The sequence below is a fragment of the Harpia harpyja genome, chromosome 12, assembly GCF_026419915.1.
Source record: "Harpia harpyja isolate bHarHar1 chromosome 12, bHarHar1 primary haplotype, whole genome shotgun sequence".
NCBI lineage: Eukaryota > Metazoa > Chordata > Aves > Accipitriformes > Accipitridae > Harpia > Harpia harpyja.
Window position 1 is genome coordinate 42,921,408 of NC_068951.1, and position 26,099 is coordinate 42,947,506.

At 43.7% G+C, this 26,099-nt stretch overlaps 1 protein-coding gene across 2 annotated transcripts in view; it reads right to left on the minus strand.

The window, feature by feature from the left end:
* Positions 1–26,099, minus strand: part of SCHIP1 (schwannomin interacting protein 1) — a 235,330-nt gene that overhangs the window by 174,609 nt on the left and 34,622 nt on the right. The window contains exon 1 of one of the 2 annotated variants that reach the window (XM_052804551.1): positions 11,430–11,531. The exons of the other annotated variant lie outside the window; for it this stretch is intronic. Within the exon in view, the coding sequence (XP_052660511.1) occupies positions 11,430–11,438 (9 nt within the window). The 5' untranslated portion in view covers positions 11,439–11,531. Of the gene's footprint in view, positions 1–11,429; positions 11,532–26,099 lie in introns of those variants that run through there. 2 annotated transcript variants of the gene reach the window in all.

Here is a 26,099-nt window from a genome sequence, read left to right on the forward strand (position 1 = left end):
CTCTCAGCATTTGCCTCAGCCTGTTCCTGGTAAGGTTAACAGAAAAATCAGCATTACTGTTAATGAGAACATTACTTCCAATGAGAATAGAGAGAACCAGCCTTTGGGTTTCTGTTGCTCATTTGAGTTTTGAGGATTATTTTTCTCCCTGCTCCCTCTCGCACGGTGAAAAGATGGTGGTGTTCTACATACATTGTGTTTCACATGCCTGTACATGAAATTCAGATAAGCAATGTATGGGTCAGACAGCAAGGACAGCACGTGTTTCCCACATGAAGCAAACCCCTGCATCAGCTCTAGCAAGCGAGGCATTTAAGTTCCGTACAGATGCAGATACCATAGGGCCAGCAACATTAAGGGGTTTGAGCATTTCAGTTTACGCAGTGAGAACCAGCAAGAGTGGCCTCGTTCAGAATGACAGAACGGCAGGGGAGATGCTTCCTAAGGTAGGAAATAGTATTGCTCTGCCACTTTTATTTCCATATAAATCAAAAGTTGCCCACCTAGCAGCGCTGCTGGTACCAAATTACCTTTCTGCAACGAGCTTTTGCTAAAGGAAAGTAAATTTTTTAAGATATACCTAAAATCCAGTAACCTTTTACCGGAATCAAGACTATTTGCCGTGGAGCACAAATGCAGAATCACCTAGAAATTACTCTCACCCTGCAATTGTGTATTTCTACAGGAAATGCACAAGCTGCAGATATTGTCTTAAACAAAAGCTTGCTTAAAGAACTGCTCATTTTTTCAGTTATGAGCACATAAAACACTTTAAATACTTTAAAAACAGGTTAATTGAAGCTGTTCAAAATATTAATAGGAAACTCATCCGAAGCATCTATGTATTTCTGAAAGCAGCTGGTTTACATTGTTTTTTTTAAATAAACTTAAACAAATACTGTTTAATTGTTTTTTAATAAATGTAAATAATATTCTGAAAGAGGGACAAAAAGGCAGTAATTGAGGGGTAGCTGAGCTATACCTAGCTTGTAAATGAATTCCCTGCTTGAGTATCAGGATTTATATGGGCAGCATTCAGGAATAACATGAGCAAAACTTTCACAGCTTGAAAAGAGCTTCGCAGAGCTCCAAAGTATTGCTTTTATTATTGATATAGAAAAACAGACGAGCAGCAAGGGTGCAAGATTGCAGATGATACTAGCATTCAGTCAAACCTAAGAAAGACCATAAAGAATGCTGAAGTTTGGTGAACTTGAGGGCAGATTAAACTTGCCATTAACAAGTGAAATGCAATGGATACTGGAGGATATAATTAGATTTACATGCAGACCTAATGGCAACATTCCCGCAGCTGGGATATTAGACCCAGGTTCCTTCACCGAGAAAGAACAGCCTGTAGACAAGTCACTAGACTGGCCAGGCTATGGAGAAAGCTTCTCATCCCCAAAGAAAGCCTTGGAGCTTCTCCCACCAGAAAGGGGATGGACAGGAGCAGTCCCCATAAGCCCTCCAGCACATTACATGGACTAGAGCTCAGTAACTTTCAGGACTGGACAATGGCATTCATTGGAAAATAAGCAGCAAATGCAAATATGACCAGAAGAAATGCTTTTACACAATGGGCCCTGACTTTAAGAGCTCCTTGTCAGGAGAAGCCACAGCTCAGCAGTACGCCAGGGGCAAGACAGGTCTAGACGTACAGGGAGAAAGGATACCATGATGTATAGGTTACCACAGAAGGATGTAAGCCCACCTAAGCCTCTGGACTGTGAAGCGGATGATTTAACTTAAGAGGATGTCAACTGCCCCGGCCACCACCGCTCGGGATCCAGGCTCCTGCCGCCACCGCTGCAGCGGGGCACTTCGGCACGATGGCCAGCACAGCGCCACGAGCCCGCGGCTTCAGTAAAAGACAGGGTTTTTTTAAAAAATAACAATAGGAAAATAAGAACAGAAAGTTTGGGGTTTTTTTGCTCTCCTTGAGACTGCACGTTGCCAGTATAACGCACATAACGGCTGGTAAATCTAGATGGTTAGACAACATAGCAATAGTTAAAAATAAGCCCACTGTCTATTACATTTTATACGCAGGACAAGGAATGCTGTCCTCAGTCACTGCATGGAAGACTTGGAATGGGGAGGAGAAAAAAAGTGAGGAGAAAGATAAAAATAGAGAAAAACTAACATCAAAAGCTTCCATTTTACTTTCTATTTCTTCTTTCCTTAAATAATTTCCAAGTAATTTATGAGATGGGAGGAAATCTTTCAAAACAGGATTCATAAAATATAATTCTATATTTTTTTTAAAATAATGTTTTTCACATGGCAGTTTATACCATTTGTAATTAACTTATGAAATCTGATACAGTGTTAGTAATTACTTCAAAAGATACTTCAAAACCAGTATATTATCATTCAAAATCCATAAACCAAACCACCAAATGTCATGAAACTCAATTAAAAAAAGAGTTACTCTAAAGAGCTGTAAATATTGGTGCTTTATATGCCTTTGGGGTTTTGAGCCTTTGAGCTTCACATTTGTAAGCTATCCTCAGCAAACACAGAAGGCCAGAAATATATTTTTTCATTAAAAATGTGAAGCAAGAATATTTCTGCAAAATGTGGAGCTGGAAAACAAACAGCAAGCTCTTCTTAATACTGATGCATCAACAATATCTCATCCGACCCTGCCAGCAGAGCTGATGCAAAAAGCTCTGCAAATCTGCACAGTGCAATTTTAGCCAATCTTCCCTCTTCAGGTTTTACTCTTTCTGTACTTTTTTTGATGGCATAAAGCTACACTAAAACCTGCCTTTGGGATTCACACCACAGACTCAGAGACAACCTGCTGGCTTGAGAAGTAGGAGCTGAGGTCCCATTTTTGACTACAACATTTCCAAACTTTTTCACTTGTGCTGATGAGAGTTTTATTTTTATTACTAAAGAATGTTCTAACAGGAAGTGTCACAGGAAAGAAAGGTATAAATTAAGAATTTTGCATCCGGCTTTAAAATATCATGAAAGTACTCAGAAACACTACCAAAACTTTGCTGGGTTGTACCACTGCTGTTAACATCCAGGCTTATGCAAGAATTTATCCAGAGTAAGATACGAACTGCTGGGAACATAGGGACGGGGATTGATCCATTCACCCATCCTCTTACAGGAGGGAAAAAAAAAAAAAAAAAAAAAGTGACAGAATAAACACAACCCACAAAACCTAGAAGCTGTTCTGCCTCTCACCCCCTCCGACAGGTACCTACAGACCAGGCAATGCTCCCAAACACCTCTGCTTCCCCACATCTTTGAACTGTGCCCCAAAGACTTTAATCCCATTGCTTTCCATGGAGCTGATAAATTGAAGGGAGGATGCTTTGGCCAGCAGCTCATGCCTGCTAACCCTTCTGCAGCCAAGATGAAATCAGGAGAGGAGAGGAGCTCACCCTCCCAGGGAATGACTTTGGTAATTCTTTGAGCACTAACTGCATGCTAGCTGGTGTGCAAACCTTCTTGGCAAAATACCGAATGCACAAGGACTAGATTTTTTTTTTGAGGAAAGGTCACTCCTCTACAGCCATTATTCAGCTGCACTTAATTGTGCTTTAGGAAGTAGGTTAACTAAATCACATCTCTCAAAAAGGCTTAGGAATGACTTTGCTTTCAAAGCTGTGCACTCTGTGTTCCTAGAGAGCCCAGGTATGTAATTTTTCAGAGGAGAAATGCCATTTGGTAATTAGCTTAAGTGATGTAATTTTCTTCCAAGGATAACAACACTGACTTGCAGCATCTGACGTCTGGCGACCTTTGCAGCTGCAGCTTCATCCTGGAGAAGGATGTGAAAACAAAAAGGAAAAGTCCTACAGCTGGTAACAGGGGCACGTCCACCATGCCCTGCTCTTGTCAGCAGTGGGTACCAACAGGTCAGTGATGGGAATAGCCTACCAAGAACATCCTTGGTTGCCTTTCACTGTTCTACTTCAGGTTGTGATGCCCTGTTAATCTCCATATCCCTTGAGTTTGCATTCAAGATATTTTTTTCCTTGTGCTTTCATAAGAGTAATTTATTTCCTGGTTGAAATATGAAAGCCTGCAATATCTTACATTATGCAAGATGGGCTGTTGGCAGAGATGGGTCAGCTGGGGAAATAGCAAAGGCCAGCTGTCCTCAGCCCTTGAGCTCCTCCTGCAACACCAGTGTCTGACTGGTACTCAAGTATCAACACAGAAGTAGTTGCTTATTCAAAACTGGTCTACCAAGAGCAAGAAAATAGAATATTAAGAAGGGTCTAAAGGGAAATACAAGAGCTGTTGGGTTTGTCTTGCATTCATGAATAACCTGTTTCCAAACGGATGTGAATTCAGCTCGTTAGGCCATTTGTTGAGGTGTGGCCGTTATTCCTGCCGCTTGCTGGCGAGGGACATGTTGGCAGGCAGCTAGCATAATCACCAGCCATTTCTGCTGAAAGATTTCCAAACCTAATGTTTCTGGGATTACGCCCAGGATGGCAAAAGAAAGATCGAGCTCAGCTACCTCCGGTGCTGCAGAAATTGATGCGAGGATATCTGCCAAGAGGCAATCTGAGGCAGGACTACAGTAGATGTTAACATGCCCTAATTTGTTTCATGCTTATCAAGAATAAGCAAGATGCACTAAATTAACACACCAGAGTTAGGACTCACTAACATGGATGAAGGTGTGGTGGAACTTGTGGAAGGGGGGGAAAAAGTCACTCCAAAAGGATTTTCCTCATTTCTGATCATTCTCAGAGTGAGTAGAGTTGTAAAGTGTAGGAAACTGCATTTTCTGATGTATTCTAGCATTGCGTAAAGATGTTTCTGTTCCTTAAAACAAGCTAGTACAGAAAACCCTACAAAGCAGTCTGTATGGTTTTCTTTGGAGGAGGGAAGGGGAAGGTCTCTTTCAGTTTTTGCAGATTGATTTACTTTTTCCTTAGGAACTTCTCAAAACACTCCTATCAGACTAGGAACAACTTATATTTTCTATAATAAAAAGCTTCTGTCCTGAGCAGTTGCAACCAGACATGCCTCTGGACAGAAGACACACTGCCACTTACTTTCGAACAAGAAGTTGATTGTGAGCCCCTGGAAATAGATATTTGCTACCGTACAATTTATCCAGCAGGAAAGCTGGAGCTTTGAAGGGCAGGGACTAATATTCTATGGCGGGCATCCCTCCAAAGGGTATCCAAAGATTATTAAAAATTAATATCAAGCTTTACAGTGCCATACCATAACATAACACATCTCACTCAAATGTTACTGTGGAGCAACTTGCGAACAGTGTTCGTTTCTCTGCAATTAAATTAGCTGCAGGTAACCCCTGCAACTCTTCCACAAGGCACAGCGCTGCCCAACGTATCTTTAGTATGGGAAATGAAAAGTATTTTGCCCTGAAACTGCAGAGGGAACAAAAATCACCTGTTTCAACTTCCCAGTTTGTTTGTTTTCTCTCTTGTAGGAGAGAGCAGGTTTGTGGGCAGAGCTAATATCTTTCATTACACCAGCTGATGCTGCTGGAAACACTAGCCAAGCTCCTGAACTCGGGAGCCATCTTTGGCACTGAGAGAGCAAACAGCAGACAACACCACAAGACATAAGATGAGAGATACTGCTGGCACGCTAGATATGCAAAGCGGGATGACCACGGCTTGGAGCAGAACTCCGCTAGTTGGTATAACAAGGACATGAAGGACACCACGATGCTGCCACCACCTGAGTCCCTCAGCAGGAGGGTCTGGTGCAGCCAAAACCTACCCATGCATGGGTATGGCCACCTTTCACCACCATGAACTTTCTAGCCCCAGCCCTGCCCACATTAAAAGACTTGTCAGGATTATAGATGATGGTTCATACCTGCACTCTATCTCACCCATCTGTAACACTGCATTCTGTAAAAATATGAGATTTCTGATTTCACCCACTGTTTGGCAACAGCAGTACCATGGATCTTTCACTATAACAGTACCCAACAGTTATCGCGATGTCTCCAGGTACCAAAATGCTACGTAGCTTCTAGAAAAAGAGGCAGGAGCTTTCTACCCCTTCCCTCGCTAAACCACTGGTCCCTTCCAGATCTGATCACAGCCCATCCCTGGTGGGTCTTGCTCCACCAGGGAGGACCTGTGGTGGGACCTTCCTCCGTCCCATCTATGCCCGGGAGGCCCTAGCAGCATCCCTTTGTGAGGCCATAGCGGACGGAGAGCACGGACCAGAGCAGCATTCCTAGCATTAGCAGACACTAAGAGAATAGCTTCTGTGTGTTTGGTACAGTTAAGAGCAAAGGGCATCTTTTTTATTATTAACTTTTTTTCCAGTTTGTGATCGGGGAGGCTGCTTCCTCTCAAATCTGGAGTTTAGCAAATATCTATCCCCAAAGAAAATATTACATTGTGTTCTTCAGGCAGACAACCATACCACGTGAACAACATTACAAGGTAATGTCCGTTCCCTCGTATAAAAATTTGATCAAACGCAGTCATTAAATTTGGAAGCAGTAATGCAACCAAGGCCAGGTCAGGTACATCCTACTGACACCTAATCAGAGAATATGCACTAGCTGTAAGGTCTGTGGAGGTAATTCAGCTTTAGGTCACAGTCACAAAATCCAGTACAGGGACTCACAGAAGCTTTGCCTAGACAAACATGGTCGTAACCTACTTGCTCAGAAAAGCAGGTTCTGCCCAACAGCATCACAACAGACTTTCCCATTCCCACCTCACCACAGCCTGGGGAGAAATCCTGCTTTCCAGAGAGCCACAGGATGGACACAGTAGCACACCAGACCCATCTGGGACTCACGCAGGCAGGGAGTACCTGAGAAAAGCAGCCAACTCTTTCCAGAGTTTGCAGGATATTTCTATAAGCCAAGTTACACATTTTCTCCCCATGACATGCTTTAAGATTTCTTCTTTTAAGGTGCACACATGAAAAATAAATAACCACAGGAGATCCCCTTGCTGCAACCGGTTGCAGCACTCGCATCCCCAGCCCTTCCAAGAAGCGAAGACGAATAACACTCTCTTACCTGTTTTTCTCCACCACCACTCCAGTACAACAGCAAAACAGAAGGCAAAGGACAGCTCTAACATCTGGCAATGGAAAGGCAAACCTGCCCTCTCCCTACTCCAGGAGGCACTGGCCCTTACCGAGGGACCAGGCAGGGAAGGGAGCAGTGCTGGCTCCCACCCCCACTGGGGTGGAGATGCTGGCACCTCACTAATCAGCTTCCTACACCCTCAGCCAGCCAGGCTGTGGCTAATTACAGGTATTTCAGGTGCAGCAATAAGAGTAATTACAACAGAAACCCCTGCAGCAGAAGCCTCTCTGGGTTTTAGCCTGATGTGCTAAGATGAGCGTGTTTCATAAAACCTCTGAATTGCTGCAAAAACTAAACCTCCTGGGAGCAATATGTGTCTGGGGACCGCCAACACATTTAATTTCTTCTTCCTCCTGTGTTGTTTGCCTGGGTGCAAAGGGGAGCTTTGGGCAAAGTTCAGCAAAATCTCTTGCTGGTGGGAGCGGTAGATTCGTGCCGCTGCAAATTGTACCGATGCTACAAAGTGTTTTTACAAGTACTTTCGGGTAATTCTATAAAGTGACTGGCAACTGTGCTACCACCCCTCAGAGAGGCAAAGGGCTCAGGAGCACTTTCCTGCAAATGTCTTTGCATTGAAGTAGCTTAGCTGTTTTCAGATATGTCAGTTAAAATTGGGCATGGTGGGTTGATTGCACCAATCTCCGCATCCAGCTGGCTGGCACAGAGCATCAGATACAATATTCTCAGTCCTGGGCAAGAATTACTAGAGAAGTTTACCATGTTCTCCTGGTTTTATTGTTCTAATTTCTTGCCAGAAAGGTTGAACGGCGTTGCTGATGTTGAAATGCACCTCAGCTGTGCTTTGCATTTAATAGTCCTGTTGAACACCTACATTTTATGGGTGTTTTAAACACTTATAATTTAATAGTCCTATTTAAACAGCTCATTGAATTCTGAAAATAACTTCAAGTTTTACTACAAATTTCTTTTGCCACAGAATGGTAATAGAGATTTTAAAAAAATGAATCCAGTTGCCTGATCCAATATGTGCCGTATTCATTTGGGCACGGAGCTTGTCACAGCTCTTTTTCAGTGCTGAAGTAGTAAAATTTCATTTGGCTTCCTGTAGAGGTTATTTTGCATACTATAAAAAAGACCCTACAACAGGAAAATATTCCTATTTTCAGCATAACTATGCCTTTATCATCTTATTCATTACATCTCTTCCTACCACAATAAATAATTCCTTGCAATTCCCTTCCTTCAAAACTGCAGAGTTTCAGACTGGTAAGTGCTTTATGTTCCCGATCCTTTCCTATTTAGCCAAATTATATGTGTTTCACTTTTAGCATCTTCCCAAGAACCAGCTCCTCTGAGCCGTCGTGGCCGGCAGGAGGACTGACCGCAGCTGAGGTGCATCATTACAGCCGATGCTGGGGGTCAAATCCTGTCTCCAAAGGTAGCTGCCTCCGCTTTGAAGCCTCTTGCTTCAAGGTGTTTCTACATCCATCGTGCAGACTGCCTGGGAAATGCACCCAGTTGTATGGGCTGGGAGCTTCTTTCCACTTTGTCTCCCAACAGCTCAGGCTGGATCATTTAGCCCAATTTAATCGCCCATTTCAGTGTCTACGTACAAACCACATTAGCCTGGTTCTACCAACACCCATTTATCATCCTTCACAGTTCTCCTGAGGACAATTTTAGGCTACGTCTACCTTCACTTTTTTGATGTACCTTTAAATGAAGTATTGTCTAAGTTCAGTTGACTTTCTCGTTCTTGTAGAGATGTTGAAGAAGAGACCTGATCATTGCTCTTGCCTAGTAGATATTTTCCCAAGCACTGTTTTTTCTCAAAATCACATTATATACTCTTCGAAGGATCTGACCTTGCTAGATGAAAATGTCTCCACATCTAGCTTCTGCTGAATCCAGGGAGAGCAGAGCTGACTTCATCTGTCTCATGACCAAACTCCAATTAAACTCCTGATGACATCATTATTTCATGAGAAATTTTCATGTTACCTCTAGTGATTTTGCACACCGTATTTACTCATCCAACCTGTCGTAGAGGAGTGTATTTGAACTCAGGTAACAGCCCCCATTGCCCAGCGGACAGCAGAGCCACCTGGGACAACATCTGGAGGCTACACTTCTCCTATCCACCTGAATTACTGCCTTTCTAATGCTCTGGGGTGCTACAGTGCAGGCTTTTCAGATGTACAAAGTGTTAAATATTGGGTTTACTGTGAAGCTTACATACAGCTATAAGTCTGTGTAATAGTTACAGGTATTCTGAAACACTAAGACTTCACCTTCAGAGAACATACTTACAAACAATATGTCATTTATTACTGTGTTTTCTTTGGCATCCAGGGAAATTACTGTAAGTAGTTTTACTTGCATTTGATCTCATTTCTGTATTTCAGGTCTATACAAGCTTTTAAACGCAAAACAGATGATCTAGCCCTTGGGTGTATAAATAGTCTCCTTGGTTTTATTGAGATTACATGAGTCCACAAACTGCAAGACTATGAACCTGCAGGACCCTTGTGTAACATAAAATTAGAGTTTTAGGAGGCCAGAGATTTAAAGCAAGTGAAGGTCTCCTATAGTATCTGTACTTTGAAATGCGTAGTGAAAGCAGGTGAGAAAAGTATTTGACATAACGCACGAAGCTTTACAGTGCTGCATTGTGAACATTAAGTGAATCCCAGCATCTTACTACTAAGGTAAATTCTTTATGTATTTCTTTTATTTATAAGACTACCTATAGAGCTTATCTAGCCTATTGGAAAGCTGAAAAACTTGAAACAGGCAATAAAGGGAATCAAAATATATTCAGCTCTATGTAAATTAGATATTCCTAATGCATTCTTTTTTCCCCGTGCAATTTAGCAAATTAGTTTACATTGTCTGACAAGTTGTCCTGGAAAACGTAAAAGCTCAGATTAATTTTAGCTTTGGAGAAATGATAATTCAATATTTGCTTATTTACATCCACCCACACTAGAATGAAGAGCCATATCTTCTATGCCATGTCAGAAATATCAATACCAACATGTTAAACCTCCTCCTCCTTTCCCACTGAATTAAAAGAAGCAGCGGATGCCACGCGGTGAGGAATTGCCTGTGCAGGATGTATCCTCACCTGCTGCGTCAGAAACCTTACCAGGAGATGCCTGAGCTACCACTCACAATTAGCTTTAACTCCCAAGTGTTGTCTCAGAAGCATGTTAGTCTGCTCTATCTCTTCAGAGTTAATAGCACCTAGTTTTATTTTTTACCCCGTGGTGTTTACATATAGGCATTTCAATGCATTGCCTTCTGATGGATAGCTTTGTAACGATGCATACAACATTTAAGTGGTCTGTTTGTAAGCAGAAGAAAATGAAAAAGCCTCATGGGCTATTTCTGCCCTGTACTGAGCTGATGTACAGTTTAGCATCAGGTGTAAAGATAACACACTGTGTAAGCTAGTCTTGAGGGAAGTATCGCTAAAGGAAGACAGACAGAATTTGCTCTTAAAAGAGCTTTGATGCTAAATACATACAACTAGCCCCTCCAAACTAAATCTCTGCCTATTACAACTACTATGTTAGGAATGCAAAAAAAAAAAAAAAAAAAATCCATCTGAGAATAACTACTTCAGTCCTTCGACCATTGTCAGAGCCAGGATTGGTCCCCACAGCGTTTCCTGGATGACTTCATAGGAATCTAGCAAGCTGCCTGTGCTGCACCCGACAAAAGCTGTGAGATTTTACATGTTGACAAACAGCTGAACTCTTGGCTACGGGAGCCCTACATTGATCTGCTTACTATTCAAGGGCTTGTATTTAGAAGAGCTGAAATGCCTGCTGAATACCGAAGCTGAAAAGCCCTGTAGGGTTACCCCATGAACCGTAGCCACATTTTTTTCCAATAATTGCAGAGCAAAAAGAAAAGGGCAGTTAAACCTAGAGAAATTCTGCCACAGCAGCATGACCACTGCTCAGCAGAGCCCTCCGAATCCTCAGGCATCTTTAGCAAACGCTGTTTTAAATTGTTAGCACACGAAGGCGATTCTCTCCTTTCTGAGCCTACAATGTAACACAGCCTTAAATTTTGGTTTCCCTAATAAACTTACTGCAGCTCTGTCTGTGGACATTAGGAATTGCATCTGCTAATCTGTATTTGTTCAAGCCTCCTTATCTAAAGGAAAAAGTGCTGCTTGATTTAAGATTCCTTGAGGAAATCTGCTTGTACATCTCTGGCTGGCGAGTAAAACAAACAGCATCCATGTCCCAGTAGGCATCCGCCACCCCCCCGACATATCTTCATTTAATTAGTTCTAAGAAAGCCAGTCTATCCAAAAGCTGACAAAGCTGCACAAGAGGAACGCTTAAGTATGTATTTAGAAAATGAAATACATTACCAGCCGCATTGTGAAGTTTCTGAGTCACCTGCAGGGAAACAAGGCAGAAATCCGACGTTCACACACTACTCCTGACTGTACCGGCGCCCAGGCTGGCTCCTACAGAATAGCAGACGAGAGCGAAGCTGCAAACCTTTGAGTTGAGCTCACTCTATAGGCATCAGAAAAACCTCAAAGAAAAAAAAAAAAAGAGCCAGAGCGGGAGCGAGCAGCCCACAGACAGCAAGATGAGAAACTTCTGGCAAGTCTCCAGCGCAGGAATGAATTTGCTGTCATTCAGAGACGTATAGCGATGGAAATGAAGGGAAACTTGAATTTACAGGCGGATTTGGATCCTGCTCTAATCGTTCTGCAAAGATGTGCAGGGTGCAGCTCAGCTCATTTTACAAGGCTCAACTAGAAACAATGCTGGATCAAAAATTAAATAGCATGGTAGGTATATATACAGATGCACAAACATACATACATATATATAAGCCAAGGTGCCAGCACAAACTTCAATGGCTCATTCCATCAGCTATTTGCTGTGAATTTTATTAAACCCAGCACAGAGGTACAGTGGCAACTCAAATTCCTGTTATGTATCAAAGTGGATTCACAGGCTTTTATAATGCTCTTTAGGCACATAAACAAATTTGTTTAGGTTTCCTCTAGTATTGCCAGGAAGCTAAAATGTATTTTACAGAGATAATTCAGATGTTTTCAAGCATGTGGCAAAAGTGTCAGCACACTGAGACTAAACTTGTCCAAACATTTATGCCTTTTCAGCCAACGGAAGGAAAATATACAAGTCTGTAGTTGAAATAATAAGCAAGAAATATTGCTAGCTGCAAATATTTCATAGGTCAAAAGAGTCCATAAGGCATGAGCAACCATGATCACTAAGAAAGCGTTTAAATCTGAATTTGTGTAAAATGCAAAAATTGGTGGTTTTAAATGCTAATAGTCAATATGGTTAATTTGGGTGTTTTGCAATGAACCCTGGCTCCAGCACATCTCAAGGATGTGCAGTCTGCTGTGTTTAGATATTTTGCAGCCGTGTATGCAAAGTGAATGTCAACTCATGAAAAACTTGTAAATAAACACTTTCTTGGCATGAAAAGGGAAAAAGAGGCTCCACACAGTGTGGGTTAAACTGCGTAACTGAATTCAGCTTCTTTTATTCCCTACCCTGATAATGCACTCATTTAAAATCTGGTTACAAGTTCAGACAGTGTCTTGGTAAATATAGCTCCTAATAATTACAGCTCTCCAAATTAGAAGTAAGGTTCCTGTAGATTTGGATTGCTTTTAATTTAGCTAACAAAGAAGAGTAAGAAGTCAAGCTAAGCTAAATAACTGGAGGGATTCTTTATTGCTTGTTTTCTTCCTATTAATAAATCAGTCCTCTGTGGGAAGAAAATCAAACAGTAACAAACAAACAAGAATTCATTAGTGACACAGAAGGCGATGCCAAGGAAGGCAGAAGAGCTCCATGACAGAGAGCAAAATATTTGCCGCCTATTTTTGGATATATAGAAGCAGAAACATCCTTAATGTCAGTGACGCTACAACATTTGGTTTATCTCCAGTTTTCAGTTCCAGCCGTGCAGATGGAGCAGCCAAGAGGCGCCAGCTGTGCCCAGCTGTGTCGATGTCAACTGCAGCAAGGCACCGTATGGCCACCGGAGCCCGGGCTGTCCCCACCGCCCCCGCGCTGGGAACGCGGCTGCGTTTGGTAATCACCGGCCACATCCATCTGCCAGCCGGATAAGCACAAAGGCGTTTTCCAAATAATCCCATTTCTCTTCTCTCGTACGCACTTCCCTTTGCCTCCAAAGACGGTGGCATGCTGCAGCTGGATGGGAGCTCCGAGCAAATGCATTCCTGGCTGGGGGGGGGGGGTCCATGGTCACCCTCCAGCCCCGCTGCAGGCTGCAGATCCTGGGGCTGGCTGGGTCTTCTGCTCCGGATCTCAGATCATTTCTTCCCCACGGACACACAGACTGAAGGCAAGCCGATGCCACGGGTGGGTTCGGAAGGAGGAGGTTTCCTGGTGGTGGCTGAGCGACCAACCCACCACAACACAGCTCCCAAAATATAAGCTGAAAACTCTGGCCAAAACTTACTCTCTGGTTTGCATTGCAGATTTGCATTTCTTACCAGGGAATACGGGCATTTATAGTGGTAGATAACCTGTCTTTGAACAGCACCATTAGTACAAGCTAAAGGGGGTATCTCTAACAAAGTAGGGAAGGTCAGGCATTTCAGGACATGAAGAAATTGGCCCAGGCACTATTACTGTTGAAGGCAAAAGCAGTGATTTAGAGACTGCATGTACCATTGTGTTCAGGTTGATACTGGACGCTTTGTCTAAACCTGTTGGCAAACTCCACTTTGATCACGGGGCTGATGGCTTTTTCTGCCTCCAAGTTGGACTGAAATTACCAAGCAAACCGCTGGCTGACAACACGCATGTAGGAAACTGAAGATTGCTGCGGAGGCAGACGGCGCATCGTTGGGATGGCTGAAAACTGGTTCAAAACCGCGCTTCGTCTCCAGGACGGATGGGTTCAGGGCAGAGCCCGGGATGCTGTAGCGGGGCGAGCTGTCTCCTCGCCTGCCTCGTCCACCAGCACAGGCACCCGCCGGCTTCTCGGCCAGGGATCTTCTTGCTGGCAGCAAGTAGGAAGCAGAACAAAGTTTGAATTCCCAAGGCCAGACTGAGCTTGCAGTGCTTGAATTTAGAGCAAGCCTGCTTTGACTTGCACGCAAAGCAGCAGCAAAGCCCTGCTCCCATATTTATTAATAAATCAATAACAAAGAGAAAGGTACCAGCAAGCACCCACCCTGGGAACAGGCCCCTGAGATGGGGATGGCCGGGCAGAGCATCTGGCTTTTCACACCTGCTTGGGTTTGTGTTTTTTAACATGAATCCATGCTGACCTTCTAACAATTCCTCCATGCTCTCATTTACACCCACTTTCTTCTCCACATTTCCCTAAATTTCTCCCCAGATTCTTTTTTTCAATTTGGAATTCCCTGAATTTAACCCATCTTTTGCTGGAATATTTTTTGTGGTGAGTTTGCTTTTCCATGCATCTTCATTTAGAATCACCTGAGAAGTATTTTCACTGGCAGCATTGACTTGCATCACACTTCCTGCATCTTATTTTAATTTTCCCACCCTAACCATAAGCAAGAGCTGCACTTGCTCACTCACACTCTCCCTGATTTTCCCCCTGTAGCACCAGCAGCTCCCCCCAACCCTTCTTGCTGCCACGGGAGGAAAGGACCTAAAGACTGAAGCAGCCAGTTTCACCATCTAGCAAGCAACCTCGCCAAAAATTAAGAAAACGCATCAGGGCTATAAAAAGGGATGAACTCTCTGATTGCACGGAGGAAGTGAAACCTGGGAGACCCGGGAAAGGTAGGATCATGTATCTTATTCCACCAGTTCCCTGCCTCTACCGGCGCCTCATGCTCCTGTGGCACAGTGAGTTTTTCAAGGATTGTAACAGTTTGGTCTAACTCATGTCTGTGGGCTCAATACAGAGGCACCTGGGTGAGGCTTAACAGCTGTGATGAAGAAAAGGTCAGACCAGATGATCAATGGTCCTTTCTAAGGATTGAGATTAAAAAGAAACTCCTGCTGCTTGCAGGATTTAACCTGTGGAGTAATTACACCATGGGAAAATATTCTTGGGTTTTGTGCAAGAGTCCATCAATTTTAAAGCATCCCCCCCGAAATGACAGCTCCACACCTGGGGGAGAGCCAGGGACAAAAGCTGTCCCAGCGCAAACAGCTCTGGATTTTGCAAAACTAACTCACGAAGTTACTGCTTTGCACCACAAGACTTTTCCATGTGCGGTCCCTGACATCCGAGATCCAGCCATGAAGACCCAGCATCGCCTCGCGATGAACGCGAGTAAATACTTGGAAAGTATCCTGACCTCAGCAACATTCCCTATTGCTACATTTGTGCATTTAGAATACCCATTTCTGTCAAATATTTTGGCATATGAAAAGAAACACGCACTCTTTTGACTGGGAAGATGCTGAGGCTGTCGTAACCTGTTAGAGTTATGGGCTCTGAGGGGCTGGGCAGAGGAAAGAGTGGTAGCAGAGAGCCAGCATGTGAATATTAGCTATACAACGGATTTTCCTGAGCTGGATTCTGTCTAAATTACATATTGCACTGAAAGTCTGAAATGTATAACATGCTCAGTAGATTTTTTTTTTTTTTTAATTTGTCCTCTGTCTCCCTGTGACTGAAGGGAGATCATTACCAATAAGTAATGAAAGTTGCCGAGCTGATGAAGCATGTTTTGCTCGGAGCTAATGTCATTTGAGGTTGGGGTTTTTTTCGCTGTTTTTCTATTTGCTGTCTGACAGCCTGCTGTGCACATCACTTCTCTTAACCAGTGTCTCCCAACAACCACACCAGCACAGCCATAACTTCCAGCTCCAACACTTCTTCATTTAGCTTGACACACAATTATTTTTCTCACAGCAAAGACAAAACTCAAAACACCTTGGCCTGAAACAGCTTTCAGGTCTCTGTTACACATCTTTTCTGTGCGCCCGAGGTTTTTTTCTCAGAGCATTGGATTTCTGCCTTTAGAGGCTTCACAAAGTTCCTTTCAATTTATAATAGCAGATGATTGACTGAAAACCTTTCTCCCTTCTTTGAGCAGTTTTGCAGAGAGCAATATCATTATATAAATTTATATAGTATAATTTATATAAATAACAACTGAAAATGAGTCATTTGCACTTCTCCCATGCTGTCAAAACCCAGTTCCAGGGCCAAAAAGTTATGGTTGGCGGGTACCAGGGGCTCGGGGGAGCGCTGTGGAGGGGAGCACCGGACCCCTTTCCCCAGGACACCCCGGGGATGTTGTACAGCCCCCCTCCCCCAGCTTCCTTAGCACCAGTGACAGCATTTCCAAATTCAGTCTTTGGTTTACATTTTGATTTCCAGGCATGCTCATTTTTTATAAAAACACAAGTTACATCCATAAGAAGGTGCTTATCTAATCTGGATAATATTGGTTAGAGAAAAATTTAATTTTTCACTCAAATAACAAGATCACTAGAAAGCTGCTCTTTGAGCCAAGTGCTTTATCAAGATCCCAGATGTCATTTCTATCATTTGCCTATGCAGAAAAGAGAGAAACAAGGTTTTTGGCAGAGCTGCAGCTGCCCTGACCCACCCGCGCTTGCCCCCATGCCTGCTGCGCTACAGTCAGCTCAGTTTTACACACTCTGTTAGAAGGGTTTGGGTTTAACCAGATTTTGTTCATAATCACTTTTTCGCATACTAAAATAAAAACAATTCAGAAGAAGAAAGAAATAGCAAAGTAAACAGCAATCTTGCAACCATCTGCCTACCGCAGATGAGCCAGGCCGTGCACAAATCCACATGCAGAGAGGGAAAAGGACTTTCCTCTGCCCCGCCGTGATAAAACTGGGTGGCTCGTCGTGGAAGCGAGTTTTTGCCTGGACATCAGCCCCAAAATTTTATACAGCTGATGATGCTTCTTGCTTCTTCCTCCAGGTGTAGGACCTGAAGTGGGTGCATTGGCAGCGCCCTGAGGCTGGGACCAGTGGGACTGATGGGTCCTCCCTGTCCCCGGGTTGGGGACCAAAGGGTCCCCTGTCCTCGTGACCCCATTGCAGCACCCACATCCTCCTGGCAGACCTTGCACACCCCATGGCCGCAAGATCAGAGAGAGGGATCCCCAGTCAGACTTTGCAGCAAAATACAGTTACACAAGACCTATGGTGGCAACTTTTACTAATCTGTCCTAGACAAGATTATGGAAGAAAAGAAACGTGGATTTTCTACTTAAAGAAAGGAAGCCCTGGGTATCTTGGAATAATTAATAAGCTGAATTACTCTATCTGTAAGATAATAAGGCACCATTAGAAAAAGATCCGATTTTTATTATCCAATTTTTATCAGAAATTAAAATTAACTGCGGTTTAATATAATTCAAAGTCAGCTAATTATAGCTCAGGCAAGGAGGATCTATCTTCTATGAACATATCAGATGCAGGACGAACTGCCTCCCCTCCCTGTGCCCTCCCTCCAGCCCTGCCTGGGGGTCCCAGGGGCTTTTGTACACTCTGAGCCCCTCGCAGGTAAGGTGACCACCGTCCATGCAGGGCAGCAATAGTTCTCCTTTCTATCTACAGCAAATCTAGGTCTTAAGAGCATTTTTGATTTCACAATCAACTGTGTGAATTAGGAAATAAACATTCACCTATTCCTGCAAATGAAGCCTGGGCACTGCTGTTTGACAGCCGCTGCAAAGATTATGATTTTTTTTTTCACACCCGGTTTGTTTAAAGGAGGAATGAACAGAATCACCGAGAAAGCTGATGGATTTTCTCTGCCCTGCAGTCACCATGGGGGTAAGACATTGTCCAGATGCTGCAGATGATGCCTTGCAAGAGTTAAGCTTGCCACATTACAGCCCGAGTTAAAAAAAAAAAAAAAAAAAAAAAGAGAGAGAAAATCCAGCTCAAACATTACCTCTCTAAGTCTTTTTCAAGAAAGTTTGCAAGCCACAGCAAGGCACCGTGAAAGACTCCCCAGCAGGCTGCACGATTGCCTCCCACCATGCCACACAAAAGGTACACACGTGTCTGCTCTCAGCCAGAAACCCTGATTTTTGAGCACAAAATAAAGCTGGAAAGATTGACGGTTCCTGCATCGGGCAGTACATTCCTCGGTTCATTCCCAAGTCTGGTGCCAAGAGGAGAAAATCAACCCTTGGTCCTTCTTCAGGCCTCCAAAACCCAGTTGTCCATGAAGTTACTTGGTCTCCTGTACTTCAGCCCCTCTTCCTCACCTCTCCACGCAGGAAAACCCTCTCTGCTCTCCCCAGGAGCCACGGTTGCCCTTTCCCACGCTCCCAAGAGCTGACGGCCCAGCAGCACGACCACGGCAAGAATTTGATGGATGGCCTTGGGACAGCAGATGGAAAGGGAGAAGAGCTGGTTCCTGCTCGGTGCCTGGTAGAGCAGGAAGGATGCAAACAGCTATAGCTGTGAAAGCGAGGGTCTGTGCAAGTTGCTGGTATCCAATCTGCTTAATTCCTATTTGCTTCTTTAAATAATGAGGGCGCTCTGCCCAGCTAGCAGATTTTAAGGCAGCCAGTCAGCCAAAGCCCAGGAGCTCCTGCATTCCTGTGTCTCACCCAAAACTGCTTGTGAACCCTCTTGTAAATAGCCTTTAACCCAGGAATTAAATCAACAAAGCTAAAGGAGTATTTTTCTCACCCAACTAATTAGTCAGATAAGAGATACGCAATGTGGTCTAGAGAGCTAGCGCTAAATATATATCCAGCCATACATGTATATACACATAATTTAACTGGGGACAATATGGTTTAACCAGCTTTTTCCAAAGAAGCAGTTCCCATCTGCTGAAGTGAACTGCGTTTGTGCTGCGTTTACAAGCCGTGGTGTTTTGGCCCTCGCTGCCCGGGCAGGGCTGGAGCAAGGTGGTCCAGCTGGAGCAGGATGCTCCTCGACATCCCCGGCTCTCGGGGCAAGATCCGGGCGCATCTCACGCCTCTTCTCCAGGGTGTATCTGCAGTACAGGCAACTCCTCCTGAGCCACAGCCAGGGCAATCTGTCACCTATCATAGAAAAAGGATTTGTAAGGTCTGTCCTTGACATCATCAGACAGGACACGTGCCATATATGCTGTGTCAATACATCTTCGCAAGCCTGTGAGGCTATGTGTTGAATTGTTTCAGGCTTTTGACCAGCACTGGACCTAAGCAGCAGTCTTTCACTGTAATCTGGTTTTAAGAGCCTTGAAAGGCTGGCTAAAATGCGCTTACTGTATACTGAAGAAATTGTATCCTATAAATAGCATATTAATCATTTATGGCAATCAGCTATGGCTTGAGATTTTAAGCTCTACACTCCCTGAATGCCAATGGAAAAGAAGAGCAAAGCTGGCTCCCTCTGCTCAAATCTCATACCTCTGGGGAGCTAATTAGCGTGGAAACACTTGCTGGAAATTTTCAGCAATCTCTTAGTACTGTATCTGTTTGGGATTTCAACTCCTAGATACTACAGCCAAACAAAAGCTACTGGACGGCTCTAACAGCCTTTGCCAAATTTCAAGAAACAGACTTTAATATATTTAAGAATGCAATTATTGAACTGTCTAATTCAAATATTGTACTAAGCAGAAGTTGTCTCATCCTGCCCGCACTCAGTCGCTTCCAGACATATTTATCCAACAGAAAACGAATCCTGGATGCTGTTCGCTGCGGCGTTATCACACGGGGGTATCTGTACGAATCTCTAACTCCTTTCAAAAAGCCTGGTTTCATTTTAAGCCTAGAAAATGCAATTTCCTAGCATCCACGAAGAGGCCGGTATCATCTCCCATTTTGTCAGGGGAAGGGGATGGAGGGGACCAAGCAGTACATACAAAAACCCACCTTTTCTGATAGGATGCGATGTGCCCAGGCTGCAGAGCCCCAACCCCAGCTGCCCCAGGACTCACCGCTTTCAGACCTTAGATCTTGCTTCAGATGTCCCTGTCTGGATGCAAACAGAGAATTTACCTATTTCATGCATGAGATGGAAGCATTTGTGTATCTGAATAAGATTTTATGATTAAACAATTACATCTACATCAGCAGGTAACTTTGGTGCCTGCATTTTGGTGGTGTGAAATTCCCCCTTCATTCCTACCTGGTAGATTACTAAAACCCAATGATAAAAAAAAAATTTAATGGCTTAAGTGGGAACTGGTTTTATTTTCTCCAAAGACACGGAGCTAGAATTTACTGTATAAAAGCAGAGGTAAGTGGCTTCAGCCATAATTTGCAGCTCCTCACTGGCTCTGTTTGGGAGCTCAGACTGATTGATGTGCATGTAAAGATTTACAATGCAAAATAAAGAATAACTGATTAAAGTGGAATCCACAGCATTTCAGGACCTTAATGAGTTGTTGGAGAAAATTAATTTCCATGTTTAATATATGCAGACACTATGAGGAAATCTTAGAATTTAATTAATCACAGCATAAAAAAGTTATTGGATATAATTGTAAGTAAATACTGCTTAATTATTCTTCTAATACCATGGCTAATTTAGAAGTCATTTCCCCCGATACTGTTCCTGGTTCCGTCTGCTATGTATTTATTGGTCCAACTGTAGTCTCCACATTTTTTGAAATAATGGTACATTTTCAACTTCTCCGTTCTAAAACCAACAAATTTGTAGCACAACTCCCGCTCACAATCCCAGAGCAGAGCTGTATGGTGCAAAGCCCAGCCTGCCTAGGAAAAAAGCAGAAATAATGCAGATTCACATTAATTTCTCCTTAAACTCAGTGCTGTCATTCCTATCCCTTTTATTAGCTGTCATTTGTAATTAACTAGCCTGCCCAAGACCTATTTCAGCTATACTTCCCCTTTCTGATTTTATTGTGAACGCTGCTCTATTTAAAGCTTCACAGTGCGTATTTTTTTCATTCAAGAGGCTTCCCAGAGCAACGATCAACAGTACTTTGAGTGAATGATATATTTTAGAAACTCATTTATCTCAGAAATGTTTATTTTGAATGTCCTTGCACTGTGCAAGCCAAGTGGAAGCACTTGGAAAGTATGACATTTGTCTTTCCATAGGCTGCTCGGCGAGATGCCCTTGCTTGTTGAAAGCGCAATCCCGACTGACTCCTATAGAGCTTAGATGGAATCCAGACATCGCATGTCAGTCTGCAGTAGGAATGAATGGAAAAAATTCAAAATACCGTCCTGTTTCCTACCAACATGATTTCAGTTCTTTAAAACGCCCCTTCCAGCCTATACCTTCAGGAGTACTGGGATTACAGCCAGCTGAAACACCAAAGCTTTGCAAGGGACCATGACATCTTATGTGTGGGTAAATGCTAGCATTGCATTAATAAAAAGCTTTGGGGGTTTGGCTGCTGTTGAGAGACAAAGCCCTGGAATAACTGAGCATATACATCACTGTATACATATGTAGGTGTCCATTGCTGTTTAGGGCAGGTCTGCTCATTGGCTCTATTGCTTTAGTAATACCAACTGAAGTCCATCATCCTTTCTGAATTTTGAGCCAAAATTCACCTAGAAAAATTAATCATCTCATTTAAATACTAAACCTTTCTGTTGGAGAGCAAACAGTAAAAAAAGTCATTACGTTGCCTATGTCAGCCCCCTTCTCAGGCCAGCCCTCAGGGTGCAAGTGCAGGGGAGATGCTCTTCCAGGGGGCTGGGAGCTGCTTTTCTGCTGCCTTGCAATTTCTCATGGTTTTGCTCCAGTTAATTACGGTTTTTAATTAATCATTAGTGGTGCCTGGGGAATAAGATAAATGGTCTCTTCTGATTTATAAAATTTAAAAGATTGCATCAGTCTAAACAAAGTAAAACCTTGGATTATCACTAATTGCGCCTGGACCCGACTGATGCGCTGCTGCAGGAGCCTGGATGGCATCGACGGGGAGCCTCCTCCAAAAGGCACACCACGACAAGGAGCTCCGCTGCCAGCATGGTATTCAAGACACATGGGAAACTCCCCAAAAATAAGGAGCAGGGGGAGATTTATCTGCATTCCCTGGAGCACACGGCAAGTAGCAGAGCTCGTACCCTGCAAACGGGCCCCCGTGCACTGCAGGAATCGGCGGCAGCTCCGCGGTCCAGCAAAGATCTCAACGCCGGCGTAGCAGCAGGCACCAGCTTTGCAAACAAATTGTCCTGGTGGCAACATGTAACTAAACCGTAAAGGAGCACTGGAGGCTGTCACAGAAATCCACTGGGCAGGAAAGGCAATGCCAACAACGTCCCTCTTTGCAGCAGGATGTTGCTGTATTTTCTTTTTTTTTTTTTTTATATAGACATCAGCATCTGCCAAAGCCAATTTAACATGGTTCACAAGAACTCTGTGATCAATACCAGTACTTAACATATAGGATGGTTACACTAGAAATAAAACAATTTGGAATAGGAAAAATAAAATAAACCAATGTTTTCCTTTGAAATATCAAAATGAAATTTTTTGCGTAGAATTTTTCCCAACCAGAAGCATTTAACCAAAATTCATAGGAATTCATAAAATACTTCCCTTGATCCACACCTCCCTTTTTTCTGGCCAAGGAACAGCAGCCAAAACATTTGCTGCAGTTCTACCGGCTGCCCGACAGGTTTTGACGTTACATGGACAATTTAACCATTTTCTCCTTGGGAGATTGCTCAGGTGACACTGAGGTACAGGGGGACCTGACACTACTGACCTATATGAAATACAGCATTCATGTCAGGAATAAAATTAATTTAAACAGAAACGTACCATTTGTACCCACACTGTGCCTTCACGTGCATTTTTCAAATAATGAAGGACTCGGGTGCCGCTTCCCACAACTGATGTGCTGATGCGAGACTCCCATTTCAAGGCTCAGATTTTGTGGGAAGCACGTCCGTGGTGTGAGGAAGAGGGACAGGCTTGTCTCCTGCCCAGCCCCAAGCATCCCACAACACCATTTCTTACCAGCATCTCTCGTCCATCGTCCCCTAGTGACCCTTCTCACGTGCATCAGAAACACAGCTTTGGGGGCAAGAAAAACCCCTCAAGTTGCAAAAGTTACAGAATAGAGAGAGTCTTGCCTTAAACGAGAACTTTGCAGACAGGCTTGCAAAATCAATAGCACAGATGTTGTAGCCACAAGTAAGAAAATGACACTTCATTAACATGATTTTTTTTTTTTTTTACTAAATTCAATGTAATCTACTTCAGATAGAAAATAAAAAAAAAAATCTGCTACTTTTAGATCATTTTGTCTCTGCCAAGGACCATCTGAAAAAAGCAAGTCCTGTGAGGATGCGAAGCCCCTCTTCTCTTACAAACAGGATGGCAACTGCCCTACTATTTTTTTCTTCACGTATAAAAGGCAAATTCCTCCACGTGTTTCTGCAGACAGCTGCACCTGAGTACAACGCAGGGCCTGCACCTGAGTAATTAGGACCAAAACCTGTTCTCCTTGCTCATCCTAAGAGCAGAGAGTTAAGAATATTGCAGTAAAGGCTGGTTCTTGCCGCACACATGGGTCTGGTTCAGGGACCGACTCTGGGTTCACGCTGTGACCATTGCACTAAACTCACAGAAAATATTGCACCCTGCAAAGCACAGAATCCAGCTTAAACTGCCATGGGTAGAGAAAAGCAGGGTTTTTTTCCTCCCAGCACCAAAAAGCAGCTGCAGATTCCCACTGGTCAGGCAGGAACAAGAGGAATAATTCCACTGGACTTACATCTTTTGCTACTAAACCAGCAGCGGAGCTGCCGCAGCCCAGCACGCCTGCAGAGCTGATGCTCCTCTTCCACACGAAACAGTGCAAAACCCTACGGAGGACTTTGTGGCTTCATTCCTTTTATTCTAGCTGGCTTTTCTACCTACAGGTACCCTGCCTGAAGAGAAAGGACACGTTTGCACACTACGCTCACGTGTTTTTTCATCTCTAGCCAGAAAGGTACTTTCACAGAAGTCAAACTGAGGTTGAGGAGGAGAGAATCGCTGCATCATCCCAATGTTTTCACCAGCTAAAGTATTTCACACATCAGCTGGGGGATTTCACAGGACTATGTAGCAGGCTGCCAACAGCAAGCCCAAAATTAAAACAATTTAACTTTCAAAGGCTTCAGCCTGAAGAAAAACAGAATCTTATTTATATTGAATGAACTTATTTTTTGAAATTAACTTTGTTGAAAGCAGCTTTTTTCCAAGACTTCTCTGATAAAGGGCATCAACCACTATATAAATATAAATTATCCAATTTAAAAAGCCTGTCTTTCAGCTCAAAGAAGCGCCATGACTACTCGGTAATTCCCCAAGGTGAGGCTGGGAATACAATGCACCGGCTGATATATAATAGCTGTCTCACATGTGAAGAGTAAAGAGCCATTTATGGAATTTTAGCATGCAGGAAGACTAACATGTCTATTAAAAGAAAAACGTGAACTCTGGGTCTCTCATCAGGGACTCATTTAAATGCAATTTTGCTAAATTAGCTGCACTAAGGAGCCAATGGAGGAAGGCTAACTGTAAACCCAGATAAAATAGTACTTCTTTGGTAATAGCTATTCATATTAAAGGACTCCAGTGGATAATAAGTCATTACTAGGTAAACATTTTTTTAATCCAGTATATCCTAAAACAAGCCCAGAACTCAGCACTTCATACTGTTATCTGGTAAACTGAGGTTTTACACATTTCATTAAAGAATTCCAAATGCATCATTTGTATCTAAGCCATGAAGGGAAAGAAACTGGGACCTGTTAGTCTGATCTCAAACATATGTGAGACTTCAAAAGAGATTTTAAAAAGCAAGAAAGGCCGGAAAATAGGACATAAGGCAACACAGGTTTACCAAATGACACTAGATTAGCACAGTACCTTCCTTTGACAGATTATTGCTTATACAGAAGAAGTGTCTGTCCTGATAAGGGTAAGTGGGATGGAAAAGTTTTTTCCTCGAATCCTTACAGTACATAATAATTTGCTGCAATCCACCTGTTTGTGGAGGACCTGATGTAAAACCCTCCCCTTCGCCCAGCTCGTCCCGGGGTCTGCAGTGATGGTTATCAGCTGCCTCATATCGATATGCCTCCGAAATGATGGCAGCAGGGAGAAGGCGTGTGCTAAGAAATAACCAATAGTGGAAATATCCCATTTAAAACGATGCCATGGGAAGCTCTCTGTGCAAGACAGGCAGAGAAAATCCTCAGGGAGGAAGGAGCTGTTGCCCGCTGGCAAGTGTTGTGAGATGCTTCAGGGAAACGAAAGCGATATGCCCTAATGCCCACTGGAATGTAATTTGTTTTAATTGGTTTACACTCAAGACCATTGGCATACTATCCATAATTAAAAGCAAGATGATGGAGGAACTCTTTGCAGGATACAAGGGCAGGATGGAAAATCATCAGAGCCAAAGGAGCAAAAGGGAGAATGGAGCTTTCTGGAGGATGTCCCAGCAAGGAAACGCCATCTCCTCGTGACTCAGCCTGCCTGAAGCCAAAATCCTCTGTACTGACCCAGCAACGCTGCCTAGGTGGGATGCGTGGGGTGGGCAGGGAGATTCACGCCTGGGTTCTCCAGCTCCGGGACACGAGTGGGGTTTCACCCCCCCTTGGGCAGGATTTCATACACGTGTTTGGGCTACAACCCAAAGGGGTGTTTGAAGCTCACACAGACATAACCCAGGTCAGGGAGTGGGAGAAGGGTGGTGGCACGTCCCTCCAGCATCCCCAGCTGCTGCTCCGGCAGAATAGGGAGGCTGGGCATCTCCTAGCCACCACCTAAAATTCAGAATACCATGAATTTCCATTCATACTTGGCATGTAGATTCATTATTCCCAAGCAAGGCTTCTTCGAGCTGATCTGCCGATGCTTACATAGCCGGTGCCGCTCAGCGGGCCGGGGGCTGGCAGCTACGGGGAAGTACCAGCAGCGTGCAGGCATGAAACAAAACCAAGATGACAACCACTGTCCAACAGTATTCTTCCCCAAAATACTGGTCTGCAGGTTTGGCTTCATTTCTAGCCTGCAGACACCTGCACAACCTTGGACACGCTCTGTGTGAAGAAGGGACACCGAGAGGTGAAGCACACGGAAGGACACGGGACGTCCCCACCTGCCCG